This window comes from Notechis scutatus, chromosome 3 (assembly GCF_049901735.1).
Source record: "Notechis scutatus isolate UNSWTSFEM ecotype Mainland chromosome 3, rNotScu1.2, whole genome shotgun sequence".
NCBI lineage: Eukaryota > Metazoa > Chordata > Lepidosauria > Squamata > Elapidae > Notechis > Notechis scutatus.
The window spans coordinates 126,637,259-126,656,988 of record NC_142011.1 but is presented as its reverse complement, the minus strand read 5'-3'; the positions used below and the strand labels follow the sequence as shown (position 1 = coordinate 126,656,988).

The following is a 19,730-nucleotide window of genomic DNA, read 5'->3' as shown; positions in this document are numbered from 1 at the left end:
TATTCCTCCAATTTTAAAACCATGCTCATCTTCTTCCAATCCAGCTTCCCTTGAAATATATTTGACATATAGGGTGAATAAATAAGGGGGATTATACAATCTTGTCTCACTTCTTTCCAAACCTGGAACCAGCGGTTTTGCATTCAGGATTTCTGATGTTCTCCTTTAAAATATGGGTACATGCTCACGATGATATTGTAGAAATTGATTGGCTTTTTTCTTTAGCTTAAATTGGAACTTGCACATAAGCAATTTGTGATCTGTTCCACAGCCAACATCTATACATGTCTTTCATGTTTTAACTTATCTCCCCCATCTTCTTTTAGCAGTAAGAGAATCAATTTGATTTCTTTGTACACCATTTGGTGACGTCCATGCATCAAGGTGTTGTTTTAATTGTTTGAAGACAGTAAGGTGTGAAGAAATCATTGGATTAACAGAAATCAATAAATTGTTCTCCTGCCTCACTTCAATTTCTAGGTCAGTTAGCTCAAAATTTTCCTCATTTTTACTTCCGGTTTGGCATTCCAATCCAATCACAAGCAGCATGTCCTACTGGAATGTTCTGCCAATTTCTAATTAAACTTGACCATAAAACCCACCACCTTCCTCTTCTTTTGCATCAGTGATTGGAATATCACCTTGAATTAAACTGCATTGTAGCCCAATACTATGCTTGCAATACCATTCTTATTTACGAAAGCAATGGTGTTCCTTGCTTTTTATAACCTGAATAGTAAACACTGCACTGTTCTGCCTGGGAGTATTCAGTTCCAGACTATGTCAACTTGCTGATCCCTAAGACATGAATATGCAATTGATTAACATCACATTTCACTATGTTAAGTTTTCCCATTCATGCTTCCTACATTCTATGTTCCCACTGTTGTTTTCTTTGCAACTTTGGGTTTTCTTCAGAACATCATCAGTTAACAGGACATCTTGATTTCTTTAATCCAGCCTTAACATAAATAATATTATGATCCTCAGCTCTTCCACAGTGGCAGGTAGAGTGCCATGCAACCTAAGAAAATTTTATATTTTCTACCCATGTGATTTTCTTGGTAAAATACAAGAGCGGTTTGCATGCTTTCTGCCATGCAGAATGAATTGATGCCTTTGCCTTTTCCCTAAAACAATTCTCTACCTCCAACATTCCCCCCCCCCCCAAAAACAAACACTATTGCCATCTCCCTTTAGCCAAGCAACCAGGATGGTCTTGACATCTTGGGTGACTTTGCTGGGAGTTTTATTCCCTTGGTTTACATTCCTGGCCTTCTTTGCCCATCCCTTCCTAGTCTTCAATGAGACAGTTCAGTACAGGAAGGGAATCTTTTTCCTGGTGTTGGAAGAAATATCCTTCTGGGTTCAGTTCCAAGTGGGGAAAAAGATACTGGAATCATGGAAGTTGCTTGGAAAGAAGGTTTATTGATGAACAGGGTCAGATGCTTCGGAGCTCTTGGCAAAGAAAAGGGAAGATATGCTAAGAGTCCCTGGGTTTTATACCGTCTCTGGCTTTGAACTTCCAAAGGCACAGGAAGAGTATCCTGATTGGTTGCTATCAGAGATGAAAGCAGTTTAAGGTTGGGACTGGGTTAGGGACTTCTATCCTCACTGTGAGTTGTGTTGGGTGTGTGTGCACACGAAGGGAGGCTCAGCCAATCTCATTGAACACATATTGTACTCTGACAATAAAGGTAATAATAAGCTAGCTTTGTAGGTTGTCTGTGTGCTATGTTTGGTTGAAACTTGGGTGGGTGGTGCAATGAAGGGCAATTAAATGGCCAGGTCTGAAGGAGGTAGATCTCTGTTATGTAGAATAGACTGCCCCAGGCCTTAATGGCCCATTAACAAAGGTGGGAGTGGGCTGAGTTTCTGCCTCTCTGAGTTTCTACTTCTCTTTTAGGGGAAATATTCTGCCTTTTTAATATTTCCTAGAATATTTCATTTTTCTAGGAGAGGAGGGTGCTAACTTCCTACATTAGCTTTCCTAAAAAAAAAAGAAAGGAAGGAAGAACACTTCTACCTATCGCAAAAGCAATACTGGCGTGGTAACTGCACTTAGAGAGAACATTGCTATTTCCTAACCCTCGCATGGGTTCTACCAAACGGTGGATTCCAGGAGGCCAGTAATGAAGTCTGCCAGGAAAAGGGCAACGCTTCCTAGCGCTTGGCTCCGCCTCCAGGAGCCGCCTTTCCAAATGAAGTTCCTATCCGACTCCATCTCTGGAAAGCTGCTGCGATCCAAGGCCAAAGAGGGGGAGAGAGCTGGCCCCCAAAAATAATAATAATAATAATACACACACACACACACACACACACACAACAATAACAATAATAATAATAATAATAATAATAATAATATTATTATTATTATTATTATTATTATTATTATTATTATTATTATTATTATTATTATTATTATTATTATTATTATTATTATTATTATTATTATTATTATTATTATTTATTTATTTATTTCTGTATATCGGGGAAAATCCGAGCCTTAACAGGGCTCAGGAAAAGCTGGCACAGATGCAACTCAGACGTCAGAGAAGGAAGGTTGCAAGAGGTAGCTGTGAATGCGGAAATCGTAGAGATATAGGGGAGGGGACAGTTGCAAAGGGCTTGCTTGAGAAGGAACACGCCTCCTTCCTGTTCTATAAAATAATAAAATAAAATAAAAATAAAAACTGATTCCCTTAGGGGGAATAGGAGTTGCGCCAATTAAAAGAGAAACATATTTTAAACGCTTGAGTCGAAACCCTCAAATTAAACCTGGAGTCAACGCTATTTCAAACGCGGAATCTTAATATAGTGGGTTTCGGTGCAATTTTTCTTCCGGTCCCAGGAAAACATGAGGTTCACGCTTTGGACTTGCAATTTGCAGGCAAGTTTTTATTCTTTAAAAAAAAAAAAAACCACGTTGCTGCAAAGATCAAGGATTCCAGTCTGGTTTGTTATATCTGGCGATGTCACGGTGGAGATTGCAGACACACTTTCTGCTTCCTAACGTGGCTGGCTTGTTTGTTTGTTTTTTAATTGCGCAGTACATTTTCTCTCAATAATTCAAAGCGAACTCGGAAGTGAGCTCTGATACGTATATGTCTAGCCTCAGCAATCTACGGGGAATACGGAAGCAAAAGCGATTCCGCAAAACGCCCGTGCGTTCCTTTCTGGTGTCGTTCGATAATACGAGACCTTACTGCAATAAAAAAGGTAATATTACCGATACTCCGCTCTAAGCTGTAGTTTCCATTCAGGTAGCGCTTTAAGGGAGTGTGAGTAATTCGGGGTCTCGGAACCCCTCCGTTGATCTTTTGCAAGTTTCCTGCCCGTTGCGTCTAATGGGACGTTTGCAAACGATAGCTAACCATTCAGATCTTGAGTTTTGAAGTCCCCTTTTCACCTCCTTAAAAGAAGATCCTCGGTTTAAATAAAACGCACTTTACTTAATAGTAACTTTACTTAGACCTCTTGGGGCTTACTTACAGTTTTCCCATTATAGTAACTTCACTTGATCTTCTTGGGGTTCCCTTAACGTTTCCCAAAGGCTTTTGGGATTGTTATTTTAGGGAGCCCTGTTAACTCCCTGTATTGATTACTGTGCCTATTATATCTGTGACCGGCTGGGTTTTTCCTTTCTTGTAAGCTGTTTAAAATCCTGTCTTTTCCCGATCTTCTTTTATTAGTCATTGGGCCAACCCTCTAGAGATGAGCACAAATAAAGATGAATTGTTATGCAAGATAGCTGATGATGGGAAAGCTGCTGTGGTAGAAGATGAGAATAAACTAACGAAGCAAAAATCTCATCCAGAGAGTCGAGTTTATGCTGGTCCCCACAGTATCCTGGTGACAGATGATACTAAGCGATTTAAGCTAAGTAGCATCCAGGTACCATCCATCCAAGAAAGGTAAGCTCCATCATCGGCTAAATAAAGAACAAGCTCTGCTTGTATTGCTAAAAAAAAAATCAGTATATTCTGGTTTGGGAAGAAATGTACATTAAGTGATAGTGACTACTTTTTAAAAGAACAGTAACCACCAAGGTTTATGGGAAGGGATACTTTTTGCTGTTTCTTTTATCAGATTCTCTTCTCATCTCACATCTGAATGGTTTAAACAAGCTTTGCTGCTGAATTCTTTGGACCCCTTATTTATAGAATGGGAGCTGAGCCTACTGGGTGACTTTGGACCTGTCACTCCCTCTCAGCCCAATTAAGCCTTACAGGGCTGTTGTTATGGATAAAATAGGAGATTGAAGGATTAGATACCTTGAATTGGCGTTAGATAGATAGGCAGGATGAGGCTTTAATAATAATATTAAATATTGTGCAGTAATTGTGCTCCCATAAACACATTTGCATTTTTTTGGCATAATCATCATAGATTAGTAAAATGCTGTAGGATTCCCAATCCAGCAGAAAGTGTTTATTTTATTATTCTAGATAAGTGAAAGTCAAAGGAAAGAAGGAAATATGTGGAAAACAAACTTTTGTAATGTTTTTTCCATAGCAGCATTAGCTTATTGTCTTGTTCTTTTTCTTATTATTACTGCTTTATAGCCACTTTCCTTCAATCTAGTCCTGTCCAGATGTATTAGACTACAGTTTGCAGAATTTCTAACCAAGATATCATTGACTGTACTGGCTGAGCATTTGGGAGTTTTAGTTTAATATCACCTCAGGACAATAAGTTGGAGAAAGCTGCTTTGCTTATTAAGAAATATGAATGTCTGATAAAATATGCACCGATTTTAAAGTTAAAACTCATACAAGAAAGATTAATTTTCTAAATCTTGAATGGCATTTTAGATATCCGTTATTAGACTTTGTTCCTTGTTCCTAGGCCAATCAAATTATATTCAATTGCAATATACTTTTAATTTTCTTACAATAGTCATGTGAAGAGTAAACATCATATAACTTTCAAAATGAATAAACATTCCTGTATTGGAATATTTTCTAGCCATATCTCTCTCTGTGTCATTAGTCATTTCTGGCAATACAATGGATCTTCATTAAACCTCCCTCATAGAACTAGCCACAAGGTAGTGAGTGACAAACTGAGAAGCATCTGGCCATCTTCAACCTGGGGATTTGGTTGGTCAGGTCTGGCCAAGCACTTTTCCTCAGGCTTAACATTTACCTTAAATGTAATTGTATAAGTAATGCAGCACATACATATATGCCTATTTTTCTCATAGCCCTGGAATGACACAGCCAAAGGCAAGGAAGGCATCAGAGCCTCCAGTTATCACCGAAGAGAAACGGAGAAAAGGGTTTTTTAGTCTATCGTTTTCTAAAGCCAAAAAAGAAAAAGGCCCTCCTTGTGATAAAATGTCAAGCACAAGCATCAGCCACAAATTAATTGCCAATGAAGATAGTGCATGTCACTTGCAGAGGGCTCAAGCCGATGTCTTGAAATCATCTGTAGTCCATCAAGAGAATTATCTCAAAAGGAAAGAGCTGCCTGCATCAATCGTCCCTTGCCCAATGGAGTTCTCTGTAGACTTGTGAGTTCCTGCCATCAGCTTTGTTGTGACCGTATATTTCAAAGTTTGTGACTTAGTTAATGGAGGTTTTTCCAGGTGCTTAATATTTGCCTGAAGTACTTTAGTGGTTTCTATGATGGTAGGATCAAAATGTTGGCTGCCTGCAGGCTGTTTTACAAAAAAGAAAAAAGAAACATGAGCTGCTGTTTCCACTTTCTTGCTTAAATTCTTCCCACATCCCCATTATTATATTTAAGACTTAAGACCATTTTAAGTGTATTTATTTCTTAACTTGCAGTTCAAACTCCTTTGAAGCCTTGTTTTTAAATCTAAAATTGATTTAGATTTGGCTAATTTTGTTTCCTTGGTGTGGGGGGAATCCATTTTCAGTAAGTCTGCCTATTTGGCATTCTAATTCTTTTTGATCTTTCAGTAATTTACTAGAATTTTTATGATTTGTAAAGTTATATAGGATGAGGTGGTTACCTCATGGTAAAGATTTTTGTGATAATACCCTGGTTTTTTTTTCTTAATCCAGAATGCTGAGCCATAATACAAAAGTTCTCAAAGCCGTTACTACAAAAATAAAGGCATGTAAGGGAATGTGAAGCCTCTACAAGCCATTGTGCCCAAAATTTCTGTAATCGTGATATGTCTAACACAGTCTGTTTTCTCTAATGTTCAGTTTACTAAAGATCATCAAGAATTAACTGTTGTCAAAAGAAAACTATATTTTGCTGTTCTTTACAGTGTTTTTATACTTACTGTTGATCTAGCATTATATCTGAAAGTTCCCTTCATCAAACTGCCATATGTATGTGTGTGTGAATATATATGCAAGGATTGATAATAAAGTTATAATTTTTAATGCATTGTAACTTCAAATGGTTGCTAAGCGAGATGGTTGGTCATGTGTATTTAGAGATAAAAACACACATCTCTAAATACATATGACCAACCATCTCTTTAAGCAACCATTTGAAGTTACGCTGCATTGAAATTGTAACTTTATGATCAATCCTTGCTTTTATGACCTGGCACAGACATGCAGGCATGTATTTGCCAGTTTAGGCATTTGGCTATTAGAGCACATTTATGACCATCATAGCATCCTGCCATTTGTGTACTTCACAACTGGCTAATCAAAAGAGTCAAAAACTGTCTGGATACATTGGACTGCAACTTTTGAAATTCCCAGTGAAGATCAAAGTGGATGGGAGGATGCTAGATTGGTAAACATGGAAGTCAACAGCTGATAAAGGGAGCCCAGGTGCTTCTTAGGGACTTAAACTTTTAGACAAAGAAGTGGAGTATCGGCCTGTGAAACCTAAAAGCTGCTTTTGTTTTTCAAGTCTTTAAAAATCACAGATTGCTGTCTTCTCCTGCCCAGTGGGATGACTTAGCATGCATTTTGATGGTGATGATGCACCTCCCCTTGAGCATCTTTGCAGTTTGCTCACTAGACTTCTGTAAGTAATTGTATGTTCATTTTACTATCTGATGCACATGGTAACACCTTGACATCAAGTTGGCTGTTATCACTGTTTTTATCCCTTTGAAAATAGCTAAAGTAATTTTTTGGAGGAGGAGGAAGTGAAGCAGAGTTGGATTCAGAGATACATTATTCAGAATTTAGAGAGTATTATTTGAGAATATGAAAGGGTTGTTGTTTTTTGTGATGCAGGCATGTTGGACCTCCATATAACTATGCAAGAGTTTGTGCAACAGCTTGATGCAACAAAAATAAAATGGTTTTTCCTGCAAAAGAGTTAGAGATGTTAGAGGAAGATTAGAAAAATACTAATGTCATTCCATTGTTGTGGGTCATTACAACAATATTTGAATTATTATTCTCAGTATTCATTTATATCCCATCTGCCTAGATCCAAGTTATTTTTTAAGCTACATATCAAGTTGATACGCTAACTAAAAACTATTGGAGTTATATACTATCTTCTAACAGGTGTCAGGTTGGGAGAGCTTCATTTAAAACAATAATAATTAAACTGGGTTAAGGATGCAATTTGTTATTGTTTGTGAGTCAAGGATCCAGTTTGGGATTGACACTGCTGAGGTGCTTATGTAAAACACCGTCTCTTTTTTTTGTGAGCTAATCACATAATTAGAGACTGGGAAAAGAAGTAATAGTGTCGTACAGTTTAAAAACTACTGATTTAAAATGACACAATGTTGCAAGAGTAACATCCAAAATACCATAAAACTGCTTGTGGGAAAATTAATCTTCCCGTAACTTCCTTTGAACTAAATAAGAATGTTTTTTTTCTTCAGCTGATATATTTAAAAGGACTATCACCAAAAGTAAAAATGGGAAAATATTTATGCAGCTTAAAAGCTTTAACGGAATATTGCATAAAATAGGGTTTGGATTTTGTGTTCGGAATATCATGTACTCTTATTTTAATTGATTGAGTGTAAAGGCCTCGTTTGAAGTCAGTTGCTCTCCGTTAACTGAACATCTACCCTGTTTCTCCAACAATATGGCCTCCCCCAATAGGAAGTCCCAGCATGTTTTATAGGCATGAAATGAAATTAAGCCCCTCCCCCTAAATTAAGGCCTATATTAAAACATGCAAAATGGGGGGGAATGGTGGTGGGGGGCTTGCCGTTAGGAAGTACTTTTGTTGCACACCCGGATATGGTGCCTGCATTGACCCCAATATGAAGTGCCCCACCAACACCGAGGTCAACATCCAAGCCATCGCTGCCTGCCCGTCCAAAGATGCAAGGGGGGGGGGAATGAAGTCACCCCCAAAAAGACGGCCTAGCCATTTTTTCGGGGCTCAAAAAAAAATAACACCCGGCCTTATTATATGAGAAACACGGTAATATGGGGCACAATCAAGTGGAATACCCAGGCTTCCTTTCCTTTCTCTTTCCAGGGTGCTACTTTTTCTGTGCTTTTCCAAATATGCTATAGAGGTGGAAATGCTCTAGTTATATTAACATTAAGTGCAAAATCATTTTTCTCCCCATTCCTTTGATGGCAGGCATTTTATTGTACCCAGAGGTTACGAGGGCAACATTATTATATTTATGTATGTATTTGTTGGAATATTAGCTACTTTCTTAATAAAATCTAATTTTAATTCCTCTTTAAGGTTTTGCAGTCACCAACAAAATGCATTCTAATCTGGGAGGCAACAATCTGTTAGAGATTTTATAGTCCAGAGGAGTAAAGGTATGTCTTCAAATTATTTCCTTTTGAGGATATATAATTTGGAGTACTTGTAATGTGTTTACGTAGTTCCCCCCTCCCCTCTCTCTCTCTCTCTCTCTCTCTCTCTGTGTGTGTGTGTGTGTGTGTATAATGGTTATGCGCACATCACAAACAATTCAGAAGCAGCTGAAAAATGAGATTGCTGCTTTAATTGAGAATAGAATTTTTATTGAACTTTATTGTCATTTTAAATGTACGCTAATCAGCATTAGTGTACACTAATCTCATTAAAATGAGATATCATTGCATTTAGCTCTCAAAGGGTAACAATCTCCAATATATACTATATAAACATGATAAAAATTATGCATATACTCACATGCCCAGAAAAACAACATGACCCAGAAAAACAACAGTCTAGTTCAGATGTATACATATATCATATCGATAAGAGAAGTGCTGCATTTATGCACATTCCAAAGCACTTCTGTATAGATTTTAAAGTATGTGCTGCCCTAATACCAGTTACACATGGATTTAAATGAGGGGATGGGGAAAAATTCTCCAATATGCCAGAAGAACTCCAAATTATACATACGCCTGGGGGAAAAAAGACGCATCTGCTTTAATTGTCATTCAAGTCGTCTCTTTTTGTTTTCAAGTTTGGGCAGAAGCTTGAAAAAATGATTCAGTTGCTTTAATGAGCAGAAGAGGGGTGCTGCATGAGTACTGAAGCCTTTCTTCCAAATCAGTTTTGCAGCACCGACCACCTTAATTGACAACTGTTGCCTGGGAAAAGCTGCCTAGCTCCTCTCGCTGACAAAGATATCTCTATGAATTCAGTCTTTCCTGTTACGTGAAGTGTATATCAATGTTGTTGCAGTGAGGAGGACCTGTACCGTGATGCAGATGAAATAGAGAGAGAGAAAGTGCTACTTGAGATTGGGACAGATGCTTCAGGTACATTTCAAAACTATTTCTTTATAGTGTAAGGCCTACGCCAGATCATGCATTAAATCAACACCTAGCACTTGTTGACTTAAAAAAAAAAATGGGTAGAGTATGCTGCCCTTCAAAATTAGTGTTTTTCCTCAGGGCAGCTTACAAAATAAAAATTTGGAATGAAGACTAAAATTACATAATAAAGGCCAAACAAATTGAATTCCACAACGGAATTAATGATAATGATAATAATTACTTTTCTATGCAAATATACAAGGTATAATGAATTGGTCAGTAGTTAATCTAAAGGATATCATTACATTAGAATTTGTCAGTGTCAGAGAAAAATTAAGTTAGTGACAGAATAGAGCTGGAAGGGACCTTGGAGGTCGTCTAGTCCAACCCTCTGCTTAACTAGGAGACTGTATTTCAGACAAGTGGCTGTCCAGTTTCTTAACAGCAGACTTAATAGCACTTAAAGTTACTGTACTTAAGAATGTTCAAAAGTCATGTGTCAAATGCGTAAAAAAATGTTTAGAAGAAAACAATTCCCACATTTTATTTAATTTATATTGACTGTGGCCTTTGCTATATCGTGTATATTTAATACTGTTTAAAAATGACACTTTGCAAGGCTGTTTCAAAGAGGTATTTTATGCAAATCTTCAATACCGGGAAAGCACTTTTTCAAAGATCTGCACAACTGTCATTCATAGCACCCAGTTCTAATTAGTCCTTTTGCTGCAAAATTATGTGTGCATAAGATATATAAAACATTGCAATATTTAAATGAGTAATATTTAAATTGACATATTTTAAACCAGAGCCTGGATTTTTATCATGACATGGTTTTTGGTGCACGCAGTATCATATTCGTTTTCATATTTGTTGCGTCTGCATGCAAGACACATCCTTACACTAGGAAGTAAATGGGAACACTTATTAATACATTATATTTTACCGGTTAAAAGTGTCTGTATTTTATTCCAAAGAGGATCAAACATTCCAGATACAGGGAGTCTGCAACCGATGGAAAATCCTGGCCATCTCCATCTGCACGTGGATATTACTTTTTAAAGAAATGTGGAGTAGAGTTTTCTGATGTTTAAATTAAATGTAATTTTCTTGTGTTGATTAAATTCAGATTTTCTAGAAAATAAGCTAAGTATTGAACCTGAAGTAGATATCATGGATTATTGCCAGAAAGAATGGAGAGGAAACACATCTCATGCTGAATGTATTCGGAAGGTTTGTTTTCCTGTTTCTCTGTGTAGGGAATTTCTCTTTTCAGGATCTAAATCCAGATTGATTTCTTGAAAACATAGTAATAAATATAGACATATGCTAATGAAACCTCAATGATTTAATATTTACAAAAAAAAGACAGTATGAATTGTTTATCATGAGTAAGTTGTTCTTTGTATTTTTGGTAATTGCAAGATTGAAAAATAAAGTTTATTTTTGGAAATTGTAAAAGATATGGCCTTTAGATTTAATCTAATTTGTATGGTTGTTTTGTACATATGCTGTGTAGGAATTATTATTGCATACAAATAGCTCAAGGTGCACCCAGCTCTTCTCATTGTGATGTTTCAGTGAGGGTTATGTTTGCAAAGATACACTCGATGGGTTTATCCAAAATCCTGTCCCAGTGCTTGGGGGGGGGGGAGTTTTTAAAGCCTTGCAGAAGCCAACGGGCACATGTCCATCCAAATCTTAGGGCAAGGATGCTATTCCAGGTGCAGTGACACAGATGACAGGGTTTTAAAGAGGTAATTTGAAACATATTCACTCTCCCAGATCTTGTGGGACAGGCAGACACAGCTACAGATAAGTGGCCCTGCAAATAATCCAGGCATGTTCCATGAAGGGCCTAATAGGCGTACTTTTGGCCTGGGCATATAAGAATCTTGCAGATTTGAAAAAAGAGAGGAAATGGCTAATCTTATTATGTATCATACCAGTTTCAATTTGCATTAAACCTGAGAATCAAATCTCATTTTTAATATGTAAAAAGATAACTTTGGAGTTTCCAATTTTGGAAGTGGGTGGAGATTATTATTATTTTTTTAGTAATTGTAATTCTACTTGAAGTGGATAGGCAAAATGTAGAGCAATGTTTATCAAATTTGACAACATTAGGATATGCTGACTTCAACTCCCAGAATTGTTAGATATAGAGCAATTGTTCAAGTAAAATAAGTATGAGAATCAAATTGGTCTAGTGGTAAAGGCACCCGGCCCAGAAACCAGGAAATAGTGAATTCTAATCCCACTTAGGCCTGAGAGCCAGCTGGGTGACTTTGAGCCAGTCGCTCTCTTAGCCTAACTCGCCTCAGAGACAAAATAGGAGGAGGGGAGGGTATTGGGTATGTTCACTGCCTTGAAGTATTTATAAAAAATAATAAAGGTGGGATTTAAAAAAGGATATAGGCATAGAAAGAGAATCTTGCTATATCAGGCAAACATCTCTGATCAGAAGTGCTTATTTACAGCCTCATCTTCTTCCTTAGCATAACTCACTCAGCACCCCCTCTTCCCAAAGTTTTTGTCATAACAAGATTTCTCCACAATGTTTAAGCTGTTACCAAACTTGAACATCAAATTGCTGCTTTATCTAGTCTTGTTTAAAGGAGCTTAGAGTGAAGCTCAGGTTCTTTGAATTGATATGGCTAAATGAAACGTGTCATTACCTTCTGTTCACATGCAAAAAGAAAAGTTGAATTAGGAGGGGAAGATGTGATTCTAAGGCCTCTCCGGCTTCATTTCCGGTAGTCTAAATTGGGAATTAGATTATTGTTTATGATTGTATAAATGAAGCTGTAACATTAGTAGCAGTCTTTTCAGGGTGTTGGGCTAGGATTTGAATTTGTGTGATGATAATGATGCAAATGTCTACAATTAATCAGATTTTGTAGATTGCCAAATCTCACAAGTTTCCAGCCAGTTCTAAATATGTATTTTATTTTATGTTATTTTGGGAGGGTGTCCAAACATGACATTTGGGAATACTATGGATGATATAGTCATAGTGCATGTATTCAGCAACAAGTTAACAGTTGTAGGCTAATGGGTGATTATTAACATCTGACAAATATTGAGGATTGGCTTAGAACTCTAGGTAACTTCTACAACTCCATTATTGTGTTGAGTTAGGATCCTCTCTATCCGATTGTGATTTTTATTTTTAATACAGGGTTATGAAGCTGTTTCACATAAATTTATTTCAATAAGAAGAGTGCGAGGAGATAATTACTGTGCTCTCCGAGCGACACTATTTCAAGCACTCAGCCAAGCTTGTCACCTTCCTCAGTGGCTCCAGAAAGAAGACCTGATATCGGTAGGCCTCAGATTCAATCACTTTATTTCATAGGCAAACTTAAGATCATTTCTGCTTTGGTGTTTTATTCATCCGCCATAGATGTTTATTGGAAAATTGATGCATTTAAAAAAAAAACTTTAGATGGCTTATTAAATAGCTTTAGGCTTCTGGGAATAAGAATCTTAATTACAAATGTGATATTTAAATAATCATTTTCCAACTTTCTAACACGTGTTAATATTTAATATCTGAACCTTTTAGTTACCAGAGAAGCTGATGGTCAGATATGAATGGATCACTCAGTGGCGACTGAGGCACGCATGGCCAAGTAAAGTGGAAAGCCTGATGGATGAAATTAAAAATTGTTTGATGTTACTAAAAAGAAAGGTATGAGACATGATGTATGAACATAACATAGTTGCACCTTAGCAGTCTTGTCTATACAACTTGATTTCAAAACATTTAAAAAGTAAAGCATGTTGGAATTAAGTAGTTCCATAATTAATTAACTGGATTATAATTAATTATATTATGTATTGAACATGATTAGGTGGCCCTTCATTTGCTACATGGTTGTTTAGATCCTCTTCTAGATGTAAGTTGAGCTAGCAATAAAATCAGAATTTTGTAGCACCTTAAAGAAAAACAAGTTTATGATTGCATTTCATGTTAGTAAACTTGGTCTTTTTCTGGATAAATAAATCTACAGTAAGTATGTTATTAAGGGCAGGATTGTCAGAGATGAAATGCAGAAAGTACTGGTGATTATTCCTTATTTATCATGGTAACTCTCCCAGTAGTTTTGGAAGATCCTATAGCCACTCTTGTATTGCTGAGCAGAAATATGTGTGTCTTGAAAAACATCTGAGCCACAGGTTGGACATACTGATCAATCATAGGGCAGGTTTTTCATAATGAAATCTACTTTAAATTTCTTGTGTTCAAGAAAGATCACCAAAGCTCACTGACAGTGTAATAAAAGGTTGAAGTGATCTCCCATTAATTAAATATCACACTTTTGATTACAAATCCACATTCGTGTATTGTTTTGTACAGAACCTAACAGTTTTATTCTAGGTTAAATGTGGTTGGGCATTGCTGACAAATGATGGAATATATTGGAAGAGAAGAACATCTTTCAAAGTGAAATATAATTCAGAATGCTAATTTAAAACTCCTTATTTTGATATTTAAAACAAGAGAATCTTATCCTAACAATAAAATACATGCAAGAAATGTTTGTCAAAGCTAATCTTAGCTTTCACAAACATTTCTTGCATATATTATATTTTTAGGATTAGATTCTCTTGTTTTAAATTTAACACTATTGCACAGGTATGCTTTCAAAAGGTCGAGATATAGATCTATTAAATAACTTAATGTCAAGACTGGATTTTCTGTGCTACATATATTGATGTGCAACTGAATTTTTATTTTGAAAGTATCTCGAAAAGTATTTTGGAAAAGAGTGAATAATGTTAGTGTATAAAAATAAAAATAGAACTGCACAAAAACTGCTTAGAAATCAATCTTGTGTGTTGCACAGACAATTTAAATGTTAAATAATTTTTGCAATACATATTTCTGCATTTCATCATGATAGGTCAATGATATGGAGTTTTTTTATTACTATATTTAGGCACTTGCCTTTTTTAATAAGCGATATATTTCATAAAGTTGTTATAGTTGATCATGACAATTCACAATAATTGGAAAATGATAAATTGCAATTAGAAGGTTTTTTTTTATTTTCTCTGTTTGGACATTTTAAATAGTTTAATTAATGGGTCGGAAATGAAGCCGTCTGCAGCATATTCAGAGAATATTCAAGGGTACCAATTGATTAAAGATGTTAAGTAGTTGATGGACTTCAAAACAATGTCTGAATACCAGTTGTGTTGAAGGGTCTCATTTAGTTTCACTAGGATCATCTTTTCATCCCAGTTATCTAGTCACTCTTTATTTCCTGTTGTAGTGGAAAAAATGAATGAAATAAAAAATTTTTTTAAAGAAAAAAACCCGTGAAGAATTTTTTTAAAAAAAAAAAAAAAAAAAAAAAAATAAAAAAAAAAAAAAAAATTTATTATATACACCCCCCACAACAAAAAAAAAAAATAAAAAAAAAAAAAAAAACCAAACCCCCCCCCCCCCCCCCCTCCCCCCCCGAGACACAGCAACCTTCCAATATGGAAACCACTTGAATATTGGTCACACAGGAGGCCTTGAACAGGTAAGCACAATTCTTGCATTTATGGATCGAATATTTAATACCTACTAAATGAAAGATTAACAAGACAGCCTGTGAAAGACCTGGAGAAAGCCTTCCCAGGACAGAGTGGTTAGGGAAGAAGAACACATACCCATAGGCTATGATGAATGCAGTACCAGATGTCAATGTAGCTTTATGATACGTGGATTAGTCAGCTGGTGGATCCTGTCTGTGCAATGAGGTCAATTGTACTGAAGACAAGAGTGATGAAAGGCAAAAGAGGTGCCAGGCGCCTGTTAGTGAACTCTTGGCTCTTTGTCCCTTTGCTTTCGAGACAGCGTGGGCAATCCTTCCCAATTAAATCCAAATAACCACCTATCTATGAATCAACCAGACGTATTCACAGGAGGCCTTGAATCCAGGTCAAGCAATTAGTTCAATTGCATTTAAGAGAACCAGTATTTAATACTAGTGTCAATGTCAAAGAATTATTCCAGGACAGTCGGTAGCTGGGAAAGACCTTGGGAGAATGGGTGAAAAGCCATAGCATATATGTCTCTCTAGGATTACCCCATGATCTGATTTCTGGATCAGTGTTTAAAAGCACAATTAATACAACATAAATACAAGCTGAAGGAATATGATAGTGGCCATGGGTAATATATCAGACACTGAGTGAATAGAAGTGTTTTTGGCATACATCTGAGCTAGAACAAGGTTGGCTTATGGTGTAATTCTGTTGGGATGCTGTTCCAAAGCACCACAGGATAGCTTCCAAGTATGAAAAATATATATGCACAAGATGTGGCCTAATTAGGAGCAGGACTAAATGGAAGCAGAAGTCTCCAATATTCTGTTTCCAAGTTAAGACCTTGTAACTTCATACCAAAAGTTTACACGTTGTAGCAAAATGACTGCAGTGCAGTTCTATCCGCTGCAGCATTCAAGGTGACCATGTGCAGAGGACAGGAGTCTTCAAGTTGAATGTAGTTTTCATCCCTATTTTCACACCATACACAGGCAGGCAGCCCCTCACGGAGCACAAAATAACAAATCAAGATGTGACGTTATGGCAAGGATCTTCAAACTTGGCAAGTTTAAGACTTATGGACTTCAACTCCCAGAATTCCTGAGCTAACATGACTGGAGGATGAATTCTGGGAGTTGAAGTCCACAAGTCTTAAAGCTGTCAAGTTTGGAGACCCCTGCGTTATGGTGTCGGAGTCATTGCAGCTAAGCCATTTCTTTCTGGAATGACAATAGATAGCATATATGTTCAGTGTCATAAAAGGTGTTAGTGTCATCACAACCGCCTGGATCCCTTCAGAAAGGTAATTCTAGGAGGAGGAGTTTGCAAGCTAGATATATTTTATTCCAGAGCAAGTTCAACGTTAAGATTCAGGAACTGCACATTCTCTGAGTCTTTTTTTTCTTGTAAACTCAATTAGTAGTCCCCATTCAATCCATTGTGTCAGACATATTAGAATCTGCACAGCGTGGTTCTAATTTATATGGTATTTGCATGGTACAGAGTCAGCATACTGATAATGCTGCTCTAAATCTCTTGGTGACTTCACAGGAGAAGGAAAAAAAACTAGTACTTGTAACAAAACGATACCTTGTTGAAATCCCTCACAGGATTAGAGATAAAAAAAATTATCCAAAGGCTTGTATAACGTTGAGTACCAGAGCAAAGAAAACTGCTTGGCTCAGATTTCTGCCCTTAAATGTGCCTATAAAGATCTTTCTGCATATATTGCAAACCCACTGAGGTGGGTGGTATGCTGGTTACAAGTCAATAATGCAAATCATCACAAATCCATACAGAGATTAAAATGTAGAAATTAAAACATTAGTTTGGGAATATATTAGTTGCAGCCTTGTTGAAGGCAGAGTTCCTTTGTGTTTGGAAGGACCAAACATTTGAAGAATGGGAATCCTGGTGACACCCCTGTAGCACTCTCTCTTGCCTGCAGTGAGGAGACTTTGCATGTTGTTGTATGAGCTGTAACTGTCAAGATTTATATAGGAGCAAGGTTTCTACTTCATGAGTATTAGTAACAGTTTATTATATTAAAAGTGAATGTAAATTTTCTTAAGAAAGCAAAGGATCAGAATATGAGTATGAAATTTGTTTTGTCGATAGTTTGGCACGATTTGACTGGAAGTAAAAACAAACACAGAAGGAATAGGCATGCTCAGTACTTTTAACTTTTCTTTCCCTCTGTGTAGTCAATCTGCCTGACTTTGTATAAAAGTACCTCAAAGTACCGTGTTTCTCATATAAGGCCGGGTCTTTTTTTTTTTTTTTTTGAGCCCCGAAAAAATGGCTAGGCCGTCTTTTCAGGGGTGACTTAATTCCCCCCCCCCCCTTGCGTCTTCGGGCAGGTGGGCGGCGACGGCTTGGATGTTGACCTCGGCATTGGTGGGGCACTTTGTATCGGGGTCAACGCAGGCAGCACCATATCCAGGTGTGCAACAAAAGTACTTCCTAACAGCAAGCCCCCCTGCCATTTCCCCCCCATTTCACATGTTTTAATATAGGCCTTAATTTGCGGGGAGGGGCTCAATTTCATTTCATGCCTATAAAACATGCTGGGACTTCCTATGGGAGAGGCCGTATTGTTGGAGAAACAGGGTACTTTTCAGTGTTTGAACAGCAGCTGGTGGATATCAGAGCATTGCTTATCAGGTTTTTTTTTAAGTGTGGGAATTGGTTGTCTTAAGTGTTGTATGGTTTACTAACAATAGTTTTGTGTACTATAAAGTTATTTGGGTTCTGCATATCACAAAACTTTGCCGCATTTACTTCTAAATGATGCATTGTATGAGAGCCAATGGAGGAGAATGGGAGACAAATTGTTCCATTCTTGACAATTTACAACTAGGTGGAATTTTAAAGGTCAGCCCATGAGAAAGTGTTCTAATTATATTCCTTGGCAGTTACAAATAGATCAGTGAGCTTGCAGTCTCCCACTTGTTAAAAAATGATTGAGGGCTTTGGGCAGAGAAAACGGAAAGTTAAACAACACAGAGAATTGAAAGCCTGACAATGAAAAGCTTGAGGTTAACAAAAAGCATCAGTGGAGTGCAATTAAGAAGCTGTAAAGAAGAAGCAGAGCTGCAGCTATAGAAGAACAAAGATCTGGGTAAGAAGACACTGTAGGAAGGTCCCCAATCATTGCTAACTGAGGGGGAGATGGCTTTCCAAAGTTCATATAGTCTTAGTAGAATTTAAGGTAGGTAGCTTGATGGCCACCAATGTGGTGGGATAAAATTATCAGTCTTTTCTCTTAAGCTCGTACTGCTTAGACCAACTCGATTTCATTGGGGGGGGGGCTGGGTAGGTGTGGATGGGGTGGGCATGGTCAGTTTGACATCACTCGTATTGGGGGCACCCCTCCCAGCCTCCATTTTTGGCTGCAATGGCTTCCTGCAGCGCTCTGCCAGTGAAAACTGAGCTCAGGAGGGCCACACATGCCCCCCCCCAACAGCTTCATTTTTCTCTAGCAAAGCACTGAGGAGGCCATCACAGCCGAAAATGGAGCTTGGGAGGGCCACACACAGCCCTCCCGAGCTCCATTTTTGCTGGCAGAGGCACTCTGGGCTGGTCCTTCGCTGTTTCCAGGGCGGTCCCACAGGCCAGATCTAAGCACCTGGATCCAGACCGCGGGCCTTGAGTTTGACATCGCTGTCTTAGACTGATGGGAGTTGAAGTCAAAATAGCCAGAAGATGCCAAGTTATTTAGCCTCGCCTAAATTTGAAATAACTGAAACTTCAGGCACATATAGAGAGAGATGGTTTCTTCTTGAGGCCATTCAGAAACCTAAGTATATGCACATATAGTAGGTCAAGGTGGAGCCTTGCATTCTTGACACTGTGTGTATAGCATCCTATGTAGATCAGCAGTCTGAAAGCATGGGGAGGAAACCTATTACCATTAATTCAATTAAATCAAATCTACCTCAATGTTTGTCTCTTTATAATATCACATTGTGTTCTCCTTCCTGTCTCTTAGGTTGAAATGTTTCTCCTAGCCTATGCTTTGCAGCACACCATCCAGGTTTATCGATTGTATAAGTACAAAACAGAAGAATTCATCACTCTTTATCCCAATGATCCCAAAGAAACCTGGCCCATGGTAACCCTTATAACAGAAGATGACCGACATTACAATATTCCTGCCCGAATGTGTGAAGAGACCAGTTTATAAGCAATATGATTCCCTTCCAGCTATATAAACTGAATAAATGATGTAAAAGCAAACTTCTTAATTGGGAATATTATTTGGATTGTGGCAGTTAATTTAATAACACTTTGGAACACTGAATTCAGTTAGATTTACTCCCAGATTAATGAATGCTTTATAGAGGGGATCAATTGGTATCTCATTGTTGATCACATTGCAATTGTAGTACAATCTGTGGTCAATTTTTACAGAGCTTTTCTTGAAGGGGGATTGTATCCAAAGGGGTTGTGCACTCCTCCAATATAGAACAGCTGAACATTGCTATTTGGATGACTTGCCAGTAGGTGTCACTACAAGAAAGAGGCTTCTATGAAAAGTTCCTCATGTTGCTTTCA

General features: G+C 37.5%; 1 protein-coding gene across 1 annotated transcript; it reads left to right on the top strand.

Moving 5' to 3' along the window:
* Nucleotides 1-2,607: 2,607 nt before the first annotated feature.
* On the top strand, nucleotides 2,608-19,412 carry OTULIN (OTU deubiquitinase with linear linkage specificity). Its single transcript, XM_087961166.1, has 8 exons — nucleotides 2,608-3,219; nucleotides 3,693-3,914; nucleotides 5,207-5,515; nucleotides 9,556-9,632; nucleotides 10,759-10,862; nucleotides 12,811-12,954; nucleotides 13,198-13,323; nucleotides 19,165-19,412. The coding sequence occupies exons 2-8, from the start codon at nucleotides 3,715-3,717 to the stop codon at nucleotides 19,357-19,359; spliced, it is 1,155 nt and encodes a 384-aa protein (XP_087817292.1). The 5' UTR covers nucleotides 2,608-3,219; nucleotides 3,693-3,714; the 3' UTR covers nucleotides 19,360-19,412.
* Nucleotides 19,413-19,730: the final 318 nt, after the last annotated feature.